General features: G+C 45.6%; 1 protein-coding gene across 2 annotated transcripts in view; it reads left to right on the top strand.

Annotated features, from left to right (window-relative positions):
* Positions 1 to 11597, top strand: part of ELMOD3 (ELMO domain containing 3) — a 56031-nt gene extending 44434 nt beyond the window's left edge. For both annotated transcript variants that reach the window (XM_040346049.1, XM_040346050.1), the window contains exons 12-14: positions 1425 to 1552; positions 9793 to 10931; positions 11000 to 11597. In XM_040346049.1, the coding sequence (XP_040201983.1) occupies positions 1425 to 1552; positions 9793 to 10013 (349 nt within the window). In that variant the 3' untranslated portion in view covers positions 10014 to 10931; positions 11000 to 11597. The remainder of the gene's footprint in view (positions 1 to 1424; positions 1553 to 9792; positions 10932 to 10999) is intronic.
* The last annotated feature ends 3822 nt before the right edge of the window (positions 11598 to 15419 follow it).

Raw genomic sequence — 15419 nt, 5'->3', positions numbered from 1 at the left:
ATGGGAGTACAGTCATGGTGGAACAGGAAAGGGCCGTCCTCTAGGTTATAAGCGTACTATTGTCTAAAATGTCTTTGTATGCTGTAGTATTATCAATAACCTTCACTGGAAATACCTGAGCTCAATAGTTTAGAGCAGGGGTGTTAAACTCAATTTTATCATGGGCAGCATCAGCATTATGATTGCCCTCAAAAGGGCCAGTTGTATCTGTAAGATTAGATATCCAGCGCATTCCCTCCCCTTACATTGGATGTTAAAGCGGAGGTTCACCCAAAAATCCACGTTTTGACATTAGCTGTAGCATACTGCTAACATCTGCAGTATGCTGTTTTTTTTTTTTTTTTTTTTCTTGTACTCATCGTTATATGAGCCCTTGTTATCCGGCTCCGAGCAGGGAATCCTGCGGGGAATGGGCGTTTCTAAGCAAAGAGGAGTTGATTGACGGCTGCTAAGGCGCGTCTTGGCCTCTGTTTAATCTTCAACTGCCATGATGCTGCACATGTGATCAGTTATGACACCAGCCATTGGATGGTTTGACAGTTTGGTTGAGAGCACCAATGTGACAGTTGGCATTCCCGGCATGCCAGGAATGTAACTGCTTTTTCAAACTGTTAAATTGATGGGTTTATTTCCGCTTTAAGGATGCTGTAAAGTTCATTTTGAGGGTGAACCTCCGCTTTAAGAGCCACCCCGCCATCAAACGTTGAGTCCCCCACTCTCCCTTGCATCACAGTTAAGCTGCTGCTGGGAAGAAGCTGAATGCATTGCTTAAAAGCAGATAGTAAGGGTCTTGAGGAGGAGGGCGAGGGCCACATGAAATTGCCTGGAGGGCTGGATTTGGCCCGTGGGCCTTGTGTTTGACACCTGTGATTTAGAGGGCTTTCCACATACCATATAGTGCAGGGATATGCAATTAGCAGACCTCCAGCTGTTGCAGAACTATAAGTCCCATAAGGCATAGCAAGACTCTGACAGCTACAAGCATGACACGCAGAGGCATGATGGGACTTGTAGTTTTGCAACAGCTGGAGGTCCGCTAATTGCATATCCCTGATATAGTGTATGTGTTTGGTGTCTGAATCAAGGATGTGCTGTCGGACCACTCGAGTGAAGTTATAGTTATCTTTGTATAGATTTCACTGGGATGACATTTGAATACAATTAAAAACAATTCCCTCCTTGTGCGACTGAAAACAGGGCCCCCCCTAGTGGCTAATCTCTCTAACACAAGAAAAGCAAACATTACTACATGTGAAAGGCACATTGAAAATTATTCTAAGTTAAATTCTGCAATAATAATTGAAATTATGCAAAATAGTAAAAACACATACTGCAAATTAGGAAGGAGCCATTTATATAGAAATGCCTTAATGTGTGTCACATTCTATACTTGTATGTATGAATATCTGAAATTGATTTTACAGGGAGTGCAACCGGAGACAACAAGTCTTTGCTGTACTGAATGATCTCTATGTGGCCATTTTCTACCACCTCTACCATGTGTGGAAGACACAGAACAAAACCATCAGTGACTCCGGCTTCATCCTCAAAGGTGACCGAGTTTTTTTGTACTGTATTTTTTGTGATGGGGTACATGTCTGTGTAGGTAGTCGGTGTTTACAGAAAAATATACACTGATCATCCATAGCATTATGAACACTGAGCGGTAAAGTGAATATCATTGATTTTCTTGTTACAATGGCACCTGAAAGTGTGTGGTATGTATTGGGCAGCAAGTGCATGGGTGGGAGTGACATCATCCCCGCCCCGACCAATGAAAGCGGCCGGCAATTGAGACCCGGAAGATGTCAGCAGCCGAGCAGGGAACTCAGGGATGCTGCATCGCTAGAGAGGTGAGTATAGTTCTGTTTTAAGTCAGCCCTAGAAATAATTTCTTAACCACTTCCAGACCTTAGGTGTTTTTCAGATTTGGTGTTTGTAAGACTAAAACAGTTTTTTCTGCTAGAAAATTACTTAAAACCCCCAAACATTATATATATATTTTTTTCTAACACCCTAGAGAATAAAATAGTGGTCATTGCAATACTTTCTTTATCGTTACATCACGGGACACAGAGCGGCATTCATTACTATATGGGTTATATGGAGTACCTTCAGGTGATGGACACTGGCAATCTCAAACAGGAAATGCCCCTCCCTATATAACCCCCTCCCATAGGAGGAGTACCTCAGTTTTTACGCCAGTGTCTTAGGTGTTGGTCATGGTTTAGCTTGCCTCCGCATCCTTGGGATTAGGTGAGCTAACCGGTTCTGTCCAAAGGCCTCAGCGCTAAAGTGGTCAGTAACCGGACCCCAAACCCTTGGGGTATAGCCCATAATGCTTTTCTTTTTAGAGAGCTGGACCCTGGGCCCAGAACTTAGAAACCTTTGGGTGCCTAATGTTTTCTGTTGCCAGAGTGCTATATGGGCCCAGGACAGTGGATCCTTCATAGGAACCCAGGGCCTGAAGGTCTAGACATCCCCACGGAGATGGGGGAAGATTGGGCCTCTTGCTTGGCAAAGTCCTGCGGCATGGAGCAGGTAAGTGAGGGGAAAACTTGCGGAACTTGGTTCTTAGCAGGTTTTTTCTGGGGGGTCACAGGGGACATGCCTAAGTTATGCGCTGCATCTGGCAAACTAGTCACATATCTTAATGATAGGATGGCTCTATGTGTATTATTCCCCATAAGAAGTGACCTCCCTTGTAGTGTTGGAAAAGCATTGAGTGGGGCCTGTGTGATATAAGTATATGTGTGTGTCAGTGAGCTGTGCTTACCTGCAAGCCTCCAGGCGATGCTCCATTCAGTCTTCCTCCTCAGAGCCTGCAAAGCAGGCAGAACGCTGACCTCCTCGTGGCTCCAGGCTGCAGGCTGCAGTTTGCTGGAGCAGAGAGGTCCCTGCCTCCCAACCCCCCCCCCCTGTCGGCGCGCGCGCGCACGAGGCGCGCGTTCACGTATTATAGGCGCAATTGGCGCCGTTTAGCTGGGGGGGAAGGGCGGGTCAGTGGCTTAAGGAAGGGGCGGCCCTTCCTTGTTCGTTCCAAACAGCTCATTCAATATATTGGAACTGGGGAGGAAAGACCAGAGCGGCAGCACGGGGCGCCGAGGACACACAGTGGCCAGAAAGGATATTGCAGTCTTCAGAAGACTGTTTTCAAGCCTAGGAATAGGCTGTTTCTTTTCCATCTCATAGTTTTTCTTGCAATACTACTCAGGGGGACAGAATGTTTTTTCTTTCCTGGATTTGAAGCAAAAAACGAAAAAAAAAAAAAAAAAAGTCATCTAGGGGAGAGGAAGCATTTTTTATCCCCCAAACAGGTGTTTGGGCAATTAACTATTTATAGTTCCAAGTACCAATAAGCTAGCAGGTGTACCTCGGTATTGTACCATGGCATCCGGGTCAGAGGGTACAAGAGGTGGGGATTCCCCCAGAGAGTCTGAGGTCTCGGACAAGGTTATGCCGCTGCTTTCCCCACAGGGAGCCTTGGGGCCATCGGGATCTGGGGCTGGAGCTGACGCGGGTCAGTCCAACCCTAGGATGGTCACGGACGAGGTATTACTCACCTCTTTAAGAGAGATGGAGAAAAGAATGGGAAAAATGATAGCCACAGCTATGCGGGGCAGTAAACGGATTAGATCTCCGTCGCCCGAGCGCGGACCCTCAGAAGAGGAGGTCCTTTCCTCAGGGGAATTGGACGACCTCTTGGACAAGGACCAAGTAGGTTCAGGGATCGAAGATCCGGATATAGAGGAGTCTGGAGCAGTCTCCCAGGGGGAGAGCTGGTGGATTCAAGCCTTAACGGACTTGGTCCATAATGCATTTCACTTGCCAGTACCAGATCTCCAGGTATCGACGGTTTCAGCTTTGGGCTCACTGAGGGCGCCTCAAAGCAATGCAGTGTTTCCGATCCACCCTCTATTGGAGGGAGTTTTGTTCCAAGATTGGAACAAGCCAGATAAAATCTTCTTACCACCTAAAAGATTCTCTGCCCTATATCCTATGGAAGATAAATTTTCCAAAAGATGGGCTACTCCTGCAGTGGACGCAGCCATCTCATGTGTTAACAAATCGTTAACATGCCCTGTAGAAAACATACAGGTGTTCAAGGATCCAGTTGATAAACGCTTGGAAGCACTACTTAAGAACTCCTTCACTACTGCAGGGGCAGTAGTACAGCCAGCTGTGGCTGCGATTGGGCTTGCTCAAGCATTATCGGATCAATTTAAGCAGATGCTTAAACTTATTCCTGCCCAGCAGGCAGAAGAATTTTCGGATGTCCCTAAGGCCATATGTTTTACGGTAGACGCAATTAAGGATTCTATCCAGCAAGCGTCACGTTTATCGTTATCCCTTATCCATATGAGAAGACTCTTATGGTTAAAAAGCTGGGAGGCTGAGCCCCCATGCAAGAAGCTCCTGGTAGGGTTCCCCTTCCATGGAGGACGACTCTTCGGAGAAGACCTAGATAAATACATTCAGACCATTTCAAATGGCAAGAGTACTCTCTTGCCAACTAAGAAGAAGTTTCAGGGGCCTGCGTTTAAACGACAGTATTCCCCTGGGCAGGGGCCCTCTAATGCCAAACAGTATCGACGGCCTCCTGCGAAAGCAAACTTCGGCTTCAACAGCAAGTCACAAGGACAGGCTGCTAGAGGCAGAAAGCAGTGGTTTCGCAAACCAGCAAAACCAGCCCCCAAGCCGACCTTATGAAGGGGCGCCCCCACCCACGAAGGTGGGGGGAAGGCTGCGACTCTTTTCAGAGATTTGGGAAGCCAGCATTCCCGACGAGTGGGTACGGTCTTCCGTGGCCACGGGCTACAAATTAGATTTCCTAAAGTTTCCTCCTCCTCATTTCCAGGAGTCGAGGATTCCAAACGATCCGGAGAAGGGAGCCGCATTAAGATCGGCATTAAATCATCTACTTTCCCAGGAAGTAATAGTAGAGGTACCAGTCCTGGAACAGGGGCTGGGTTTCTACTCCAACCTATTCATCATCCCAAAGTCCAATGGAGATGTCAGGCCAATTTTGGACCTAAAGATGGTAAATGCATACCTAAAGGTCCGCTCATTTCGGATGGAATCCGTGTGGTCAGCAGCTGCCACACTCCAAAAGGACGACTTCAGTGGCGTCCATAGACATAAAGGATGCCTACCTTCATGTTCCAATTTATCAGCCACATCAAAGATATCTACGCTTCATGGTGGCTTCGCGTCATTTTCAATTCGTGGCGCTTCCCTTCGGGTTGGCTACGGCCCCCCGGGTGTTCACGAAGGTCCTAGCTCCAATCCTAGCCAAGCTAAGGATCCAAGGGGTCACGGTCCTAGCATACCTGGACGACCTCCTAGTCATAGATCACTCGTCTCCCGGCTTGGAGCGAGCAGTGGCCCTCACGGTCCAATACCTCGAGAGGTTCGGCTGGGTCCTAAATCGAGAAAAGTCAGCTTTCCTGCCCACAAGGCAGTTGGAATATCTCGGCATGAGATTAGACACAGAACAACAAAGAGTGTTCCTACCTCTGAGGAAGGTCAAAGCCATCAAGGAATTAATCCTACTGGTTCTAAGCAAGAAGGAACCGACTATTCGCCTAAGTATGAGGTTACTAGGCAAGATGGTGGCCACATTCGAGGCGGTACCATACGCCCAGAGCCACACTCGCATCCTGCAGGCAGCCATCCTGTCAGCATGGAGCAGAAGGCCACAGGCCTTGGATATCCCGTTGCCGCTCTCATCAAGAGTCCGACAAAGTCTGTGTTGGTGGTTAGACCCTCAGAATCTACTGAAGGGGAAGTCTTTCAGCCCAGTGGCTTGGAAGATAGTGACCACAGACGCCAGCCTGACGGGCTGGGGAGCAATTTTGGATGGTTGCACTCGCCAAGGTACTTGGGCAAAACCAGAGAAGCAGTTGCCCATCAACATCTTGGAGCTCAGAGCTGCTCGACTAGCCCTCAGGGCTTGGACGTCAAAATTGCAGGGGTTCCCGGTGAGAATTCAATCAGACAATGCCACGGCCGTGGCATACATAAATCACCAAGGGGGAACCAGGAGTCAAGCCGCTCAGAGAGAGGTGAGCTTGATTCTCCTATGGGCAGAGGCTCATGTGCCCTGCATATCGGCAATATTCATTCCAGGAGTGGACAACTTTCAGGCGGACTTCTTAAGCCGCCAGACTCTATTGCCGGGGGAATGGTCTCTGCATCCACAAGTCTTTCAAGCACTCTGCCAAAAATGGGGAGTGCCGGACGTGGATATCATGGCATCGAGACTCAACAAGAAGCTAGACAGGTTCATGTCCCGCTCAAGGGATCCGATGGCCTGCGGAACCGATGCGCTGGTTTGCCCTTGGCATCAGTTCAAACTTCTTTATGCGTTTCCCCCGCTCCAGTTACTACCCCGCCTGCTGCGCAGGATCCGGGTGGAGCACATACCAGTTATCCTGGTAGCTCCAGCATGGCCCAGAAGGGCATGGTACTCACTAATCCTAAGGATGGTAGTGGGAGACCCTTGGACTCTGCCTCTAAGGCCAGACCTGCTATCGCAAGGTCCGATCCTCCACCCTGCCTTACGGCATCTAAATTTGACGGCCTGGAAGCTGAATCCCTGATTCTCAGGGGTAGAGGTCTGTCTCAGAAAGTAATCTCTACCCTAATCAGAGCCAGGAAACCGGTCTCTAGGGTGATTTATCACAGGGTCTGGAAGGCCTATGTAGGCTGGTGTGAGTCCAAGCTATGGCTTCCTCGCAAGTTCACCATCGATAGAGTTTTAAGTTTTCTCCAGCTAGGAGTGGATAAAGGATTGGCATTAAGCACAATCAAAGGACAGATTTCTGCTCTGTCAGTGTGGTTTCAGCGGCCGCTGGCCACCCACTCGCTGGTTAACACCTTCCTTCAAGGGGTCTTACGTATTAAACCTCCAGTTAAATCCCCACTTTGTCCGTGGGATTTAAATCTTGTACTGTCAAGTTTACAGAAACAACCGTTTGAGCCGTTGGCTGAAATTCCTTTGGTTTTACTGACAAGGAAGTTAGTATTTTTGGTTGCCATAGTTTCCGCAAGAAGAGTTTCGGAACTGGCAGCCTTATCCTGTAAGGAACCATATCTTATTTTTCATAAGGACAGGGTCGTTCTCCGCCCTCATCCTTCCTTCCTACCGAAGGTTATATCCAGTTTTCATTTGAACCAGGATTTGGTATTACCATCCTTCTTCCCTAAACCTACTTCCAGAAAGGAAGGGTTGCTGCATACCTTGGATATTGTCAGGGCCATGAAGGCCTATCTTAAAGCTACAAAGAAGATCCGGAAAACAGATGTGCTGTTCATTTTACCGGATGGGCCCAAGAAGGGGCAGGCAGCTGCAAAATCCACCATCTCGAGGTGGATTAAACAGTTAATCACTCAGGCCTACGGCTTGAAAGGGTTGCCTCCTCCGTTATCATTAAAGGCTCATTCTACTAGGGCCATGGGCGCCTCCTGGGCAGCACACCACCAGATCTCTATGGCTCAAGTTTGCAAGGCGGCAACCTGGTCTTCTGTCCACACGTTTACAAAATTCTACCAGTTGGACGTAAGAAGGAATACTGATACAGCCTTTGGGCAGGCAGTACTGCAGGCTGCAGTTTGAGACCCTCGGATTCCGGGGGCTCCCCTTTTTTTGAGTTAAATTTAAAATTATTTTTCTCAACTTAGTTGGATTTATTATGATTTGAGTATACCTCTAAATTAAATCCTCTTGTCTTGGAGATGTTCTCCCTCCCCTCATTGTAAGCATTGCTTTGGGACATCCCATATAGTAATGAATGCCGCTCTGTGTCCCGTGATGTAACGATAAAGAAAAAGAGATTTTTAATACAGCTTACCTGTAAAATCTTTTTCTTGGAGTACATCACGGGACACAGAGCTCCCACCCCTCTTTTGAGGACCATTTTGGGAGGCATACTGCTTGCTACAAAACTGAGGTACTCCTCCTATGGGAGGGGGTTATATAGGGAGGGGCATTTCCTGTTTGAGATTGCCAGTGTCCATCACCTGAAGGTACTCCATATAACCCACATAGTAATGAATATGCCGCTCTGTGTCCCGTGATGTACTCCAAGAAAAAGATTTTACAGGTAAGCTGTATTAAAAATCTCTTTTTTTGTCACACCGTATTTGCGCAGCGGTCTTACAAGCGCACTTTTTTTGGAAAAAATAAACTTTTTTGAATTAAAAAATAAGACAACAATAAATTTGGCCCAATTTTTTTACATATTGTGAAAGATAATGGTACGCCGAGTAAAATGATACCCAACATGTCACGCTTAAAAATTGCGCCCGCTCGTGGCATGGCGTCAAACTTTTACCCTTAAAAATCTTGATAGGCGACGTTTAAAAAATTCTATAGGTTGCATTTTTTGAGCTAGAGAGTAGCTCTAGGGCTAGAGTTATTGCTCTCGCTCTAACGATCGCGGCGATACCTCACTTGTGTGATTTGAACACCGTTTTCATATGCGGGCGCTACTCGCGTATGCGTTCGCTTCTACACGCGAGCTCGTCGGGACGGGGCGCTTTAAAAAAAATTTTTTTTTGTTTTCTTATTTATTTTTATTTATTTTATTACTTTTTACACTGAAAAAAATAAAAAAAATTTGATCACTTTTATTCCTATTATAAGGAATGTAAACATCCCTTATAATAGAAAAAAGCATGACAGGTCCTCTTAAATATGAGATCTGGGGTCAAAAAGACATCACATCTCATAATTAGACTAAAATGCAAGAAAAAAAAAAAAAAATATGAAACTGTCTTTTTCAAATGACAAAAAAAAAATGTTTCTTTAAGAGGCTGGGCGGGACTGACGTTTTGACGTCACTTCCGCCCAGCAGAGCTATGGGGATGGGCGAAGGAGATTTTTCCTTCAGTCTCGTCCCCAGTCACCAGCCGAACGGTCCCGATCGCCTCCGCCGCTACCGACGGCTCCGGTAAGCGGCGGAGGGTGCGGGAGAGCGGCGGGAGGGGGGGGGTCCCTCTCCCGCCACCGATTAACGGCGATCTCGCGGCGAATCCGCCGCGGAGACCGCCGTTATCGTGTACCGGACCGCGCACACCAAAGATCGATACCTCGGTTGTGGCAGCAGCTGCTGCCGTTACCGAGATATCAATCTTTAAAAATAGGACGTACATCGTCGTGCGCAGGTCTGGAAGTGGTTAACAGCGGATGTTTACCAATAACTGTTTGTTAAGAATTATTATTGTTTAACAAAAATAACATACAGTCCACATTAATAATTATGTCACCAAAATGTGTGCTGTAAATTGCCTTCAGCATTGCTCCTTATTCTTCTTGCTGGTGGTCGCCATTTTGTTGAAACCCAGAACAATCTTTTTGGTATCAAAAAGTATATGTCACTTTCTGTAATTCAAATGTGTGTATTTTAAAGGGGTTGTAAAGGTTGAAAAAACATCCGACTTGTTACAGATGAGTTTAAATACAAATTACAGGAGCATCACAAACTTGGAATGCAATTATTTCTTACAATTTTGAGAAGGTGCCAATCATTTTTGTCCGGTCCTTGTTTTCGGTTTTGCATAGAATATGTCACATTTGGATTTTTTTTGTTTCTCCACTTTTTTGTGTCCTACCAATACAAACAAGCGAAATAAACATGAGAATGCCTAAACATTTGTTAATGCACCACTTCGCCCAGAAAAGTGTTGTATTATCTGACAGAAATGCAGGGGTGCCAATATTTTTGGCCATGACTGTACATACAGAAAATGCCATCATTATCACGTTTTATCTATTCTTCTCTATTGTAGAACTTGAGACATTTGCCAAGAGAAAGCCTAAAGATCTTTTACGCCAGCTGGAGGCATATATCAAAGAGCGCCCTTTGCCCAAAGATCTACCTCTGGAAATCTGGGCCCAGCACTCCTCGGAGCAGCGGATCTCCAGCCATGAGGGCAGTAACGGACAGGCTGGGGGGATGTGTTTCACCGGGGTGTGTGAGCAACAGGTGCAGGAGGACCGTCTCATTTGAAGCCAACTCTGAGCATGCTGGAGGCATGAGGGTGTATGTGATCACCAATGTTGGCTATGTGAGCCACGCGCCATCCATGTTGTGCATTGGGTGTGACTGCCAGGAATGTGGACTGCAGATTAAAAGCACCATTTGTGTACTGCTTAAATAGAGCCTAGTTTTATAGCTCATGTGTACCACATGTAAAACCTAAGCTGCAGATCACGTCTGATGTGACTAACGTTATATGCTCAGGGCATATCACCCAGGCTGATTCCAGTATGGAAACAACACTTGGGCACAAAGAAAACAGCAAGAATGCCAGCATATAATATAGAAGCTGGAGATCAGTAGCAATGCTAATAGTGTAGTCAGCAAAGGCTAATATGAAAGTGGTGGTATTAGCTCAAGCAGTGAATAGTAATACTGAGGCCATTTACAATACATTAACCAGTGACCATGCATGTCATACTACCATGTGTGCTGGCATTCCTGGGGTATGGTGCATGCTGTAGCCAAGCTATTCAGGTAGAGGGTTGTAGATGGCAACACTTCCATTGCTTCCTGTTACAGAATGGCACAAACCACTCAAAAGATGATTGGTGGAGGTGGTACTTTTTCATTTTACTGAACTCTAATTCTAAGCTACCCACGTTTTCTTGTCTGTAAGCTCTAAGCAATAGGCATCTGTGAGAGCTGTAGTTAAGAATCCTATAACAGTCGGAATGTAAGCTTGATTAAGGACACAGTACTCTAGGGTATCAGCTAGGTGCTCCCTCCTCTGTGTCTAGGGTATCGGCTAGGTGCTCCCTCCTCTGTGTCTAGGGTATCGGCTAGGTGCTCCCTCCTCTGTGTCTAGGGTATCGGCTAGGTGCTCGCGCCTCTGTGTCTAGGGTATCAACTAGGTGCACCCTTTTCTGTATCTAGGGTATCAGCTAGGTGCTCGCGCCTCTGTGTCTAGGGTATCAACTAGGTGCACCCTTTCCTGTATCTAGGGTATCAGCAAGGTGCACCCTTTTCTGTATCTATGGTATCAGCAAGGTGCACCCTTTCCTGTATCTAGGGTATCAGCTAGGTGCACCCTCCTCTGTGTCTAAGGTATCAGTTAGGTGCCCCCTCTTCTGTGTCTAGGGTATTGGCTAAGTGCCCCCTCTTCTATACAGCATAACATGTACAAAGTGGGGTGGCGCAGCTTCATTAAAGCAAACCTGTCATTACAAAAAAGTGCAGAGTAAGCCTCAGTCACACTTGCAGCACATACCTACAAATGTTTAGTGTACCTAAACATGCATTTCACATGCTAACTGATGATGTCATGCTTTAGTGCAGAATGCATTTACCTATGTTGTGCAAAGAAGCCAAAAATGCAATCTAAGTCTGGACATGTAACACGGATTGTTATTAGCGGATGGCGATAAAAATGATTGTCCAGCAAATCATTCTCTGCAGGCAGTTTTTAAAACATGTCAATGCATGCAATGTGGTGATAGTTGTGTGTGTATATAATGTTATGAATAGCCAGCAGTAATCTAAGATGTCTGGCTCTGACAGTGCAGATAATTAAAAACAACAAGTTATATTAAAGCGGGGGTTCACCCTATAAACCAATATAGGGTAAATGGTGAATGGGCGTTCCTATCCAGACGGAGGATGATTGACGGCCGGCTCTGGCACGTCACGCTTCTCCGGAAATAGCCGAAATAGGCTTGGCTCTTCACGGCGCCTGCGCATAGTCTGTGCGCAGGCACCGTATAGCGCCGTGAAGAGCCGAGACCTTCTCCGGCTGTCTTCGGGGAGCGTGACGTGCCAGAGCCGGCCGTCAATCATCCTCCGTCTGGATAGGAACGCCCATTCCCCGCGGGGAGTCGGAATCTTCTATAGAGGATTGCACTGTGAGTACCGGGCGAAAAAAATCAAGACAGGCATACTGTAGCTTGCGCTACTATGCCTAATTTAATGCTCAAATGTTGCTATGGAGGGTGAACCACCGCTTTAAGTGATCACAAATTATTGTTCTTGTTGGATCACTAAAGATCATCGATTTCATGTCAAGATGTTAAATTGTTTTCAGATCGTAATAAAAATGAGCCAATGTATGGCCCAGCTAAATGTTAAGGGTCAATGCTGGAGAAGCATAATGCTGTCCATGTTGGTATGTGACCAGTCTGATAAACAGAGCTACGTATGAGAGCTTTTGATCAACTGTGCAGGAAAAATGGGATCCTTAGAAGTTCTCTTTTTACCTGCTATGCAAATATACAGTTCATTGTATGTTGGGTAGTCTCCCCTTAGGCTTTGATTGAGTAACTCTTAACTCTAGTCAAGACATGAGCAGGAAACGGGGAATGGCCAAAACTTTAGCCAAACTTTACAAGTCTGCCAATCCGTTCTGGTATTTTTTGTTCTTTTGATGATTATTTGGCTATATATGCTATCAGGACTGCTACACGTTTTTTTCAATTTCTGTAATAATTAGGCTTGGTTTATAAATAACCCAAGCCTACCTTGGACTTGATTTAAGTAATGTTGCAGGTCCAGATGGAAAATCGGTATTCAAGACAAAGTCTACCAGTTAAATAAGATCTTCAGGAATGAGTTTGATGTCTAAATCTGGGCACAATGAGGGTAGTGATGTGCATTGCAGCCTAGTTATCTTTATTCCAAGCTGGCACACATCTGTTACTTGCACTCATATTTACAGCTTGCCTGTTACTGTGAAAATCTTTATAGACTTCTGTGGAGCCAACAACTAATATTGGCTAAATGGAGAGCACCCCACAAGCAATAGAAGTTTTCTGGCTCTGCAACTTGCAATGCAAAGCTATCTCAGCTGAGGTCAAATCATTAGGGCCTGTGCCCTGGTCCAGGGATCTAGCATTCCCCGGGTGGAGTTCTTCTTTAAATGGAATCTAATTTACATGTAGATGTACTGTTAGGCTTGTCTGTTTTACACAATTTAGAAGAAATTGGAATAAAGATATGGACTTCTTCTAAAAAATACCAGGATGTTGGCACACTGTTACTTGTGTATCCACAGCATCACCCTGTTATGATACACGTAGTTAACGCTTTTTTGTTTATAGTGGACTTAATGGGTCCTTTAAGAAAAGTAAAACTAGGGGTTGTTGAAAACCTTGAATGTATGAATAACTCTTTGTCCTATATGCTGGTGTAGGGGCACAAATTTACTAAGTAGGTGTGTGTGAAAAGTAAGTGGACATTTAACTCTGAGGCCCCGTACACACGAGGAGACATGTCCGATGAAAACGGTCCGCGGACCGTTTTCATCGGACATGTCTCCTGGGAGCTTTTGGTCTGATGTGTGTACACACCATCAGACCAAAATCCCCGCGGACAGAGAACGCGGTGACGTAGAAGACACAGACGTTCTCAAACACGGAAGTGCAATGCTTCCACGCATGCGTCGAATCAATTTGACGCATGCGCGGGATTTCGGGACGCTGGTTACACGTCATAACCAGCGGACATGTCCGATTAGGTGTACTAACCATCGGACATGTCCGACGGACATGTCTCCAGCGGACAAGTTTCTTAGCTTGCTAAGAAACCTTTGTCTGCTGGAAACCTGTCCGCTAGGCCGTACACACGGTCGGACATGTCAGCGGAAACTGGTCCGCGGACCAGTTTCAGCGGACATGTTCGACTGTGCGTACGCGGCCTGAGATGTGAATTCCAGGAGCTTAAATTGAAAATCTGAAAAAGAAAATATATTTTGTATACCTCTAATACATGGATATTTCTCATGCCTAGTGCTGCAAGTACATACAAAATACCAGATGATCTCTGGCTTAAAGTGGAAGTAAACCCTCCTATAATTTTCAGCCAAGAAAGCTGCCATCTTGGCCTCTGTTTAATCTACAACTGCCATGATGCTGCACATGTGATCAGTTATGACACCAGCCATTGGATGGTTTGACATTTTGATTGAGAGCACAACCAATCGGAGTATTTTTTTAACCTGTTAAATGGATGGGTTTACTTCCGCTTTAAGTCGGCAACACTGCTTTTCTGCACTGAAATGCCAGGCAGTATTGTCAGTCCTGCCTTAGTTCTCCTCTGCTGGACTTCAGAATACACCCCCTTATGTTATGGAGGGCCGTGTAGTCCAAGGGAAGAAAAGAACTAAGGCAGGACTGACCATGTTGCTTGGTATTTCTATACAGGAGAGGCAGTGTGCTATTATGGTACCGCTGTGTTTTGACTGCTCTCTTCCTTTTTAAAGATCTGTGTAAACCAGGGATCTCAAACTGGCGGCCCTCCACCTATTTTGAAACTACAAGTCCCATCAAGCCTGTGCCTGTGGGAGTCATGCTTGTAACTGTCAGCCTTGCAATGTCTCATGGGACTTGTAGTTTCGCAAGAGCTGGAGGGCCGCCAATTTGAGACCCTTGACCATCCATCACACCTACCTGCTGCACTACTATCATTTGTAAACATCCATCTCACCTACCTACTGCACTACTTTCATTTGTAAACATCAATCACACCTACCTACTGCACTACTTTCATTTGTAAACATCCATCACACCTACCTACTGCACTACTTTCACTTGTAAACCATTAATTACACCTACCCACTGCACTACTATCATTTGTAAACATCCATCACACCTACCTACTGCACTACTATCATTTGTAAACATCCATCTCACCTACCTACTGCACTACTTTTCATTTGTAAACATCCATCACACCTACCTACTGCACTACTATCATTTGTAAACATCCATCACACCTACCTACTGCACTACTTTCACTTGTAAACCATTAATTACACCTACCCACTGCACTACTATCATTTGTAAACATCCATCACACCGACCTACTGCACTACTATCATTTGTAAACATCCATCACACCTACCTACTGCACTACTTTCATTTGTAAACATCCATCACACCTACCTACTGCACTACTTTCATTACACCTACCTACTGCACTACTTTCATTTGTAAACCACCTACTGCACTACTTTCATTTGTAAACCACCTACTGCACTACTTTCATTTGTAAACCATTCATCACACCTACCTACTGCACTACTTTCATTTGTTAACCATTCATTACACCTACCCACTGCACTACTTTAATTTGTAAACATCCATCACACCTACCTACTGCACTACTTTCATTTGTAAACATCCATCATACCTACCTACTGCACTACTTTCATTTGTAACTTTATGAAATTATTCTGGAACAGTTCCTCTGTTTTCTACTGAAACATAGAAAGAGCCTTCAGCCGGTGAGCAGTGTCCAGCAGCAGAGGACCTCTCTACCTTAGATCTGTTTGAGTCGGGCTTGGGCACCGTTGGTGTGCATGGAGCCCAGTTGAATGGAATTTTCATGTTGTATCTTGGAAAACCCCTTTCTAAGAATGAAGTCTACTAAGCTTACTTTTAAATC

This window comes from Rana temporaria, chromosome 3 (assembly GCF_905171775.1).
Source record: "Rana temporaria chromosome 3, aRanTem1.1, whole genome shotgun sequence".
NCBI classification, from domain to species: domain Eukaryota; kingdom Metazoa; phylum Chordata; class Amphibia; order Anura; family Ranidae; genus Rana; species Rana temporaria.
The sequence above is the reverse complement of the archived record's forward strand: the minus strand, read 5'-3'. Positions and strand labels throughout refer to the sequence as shown.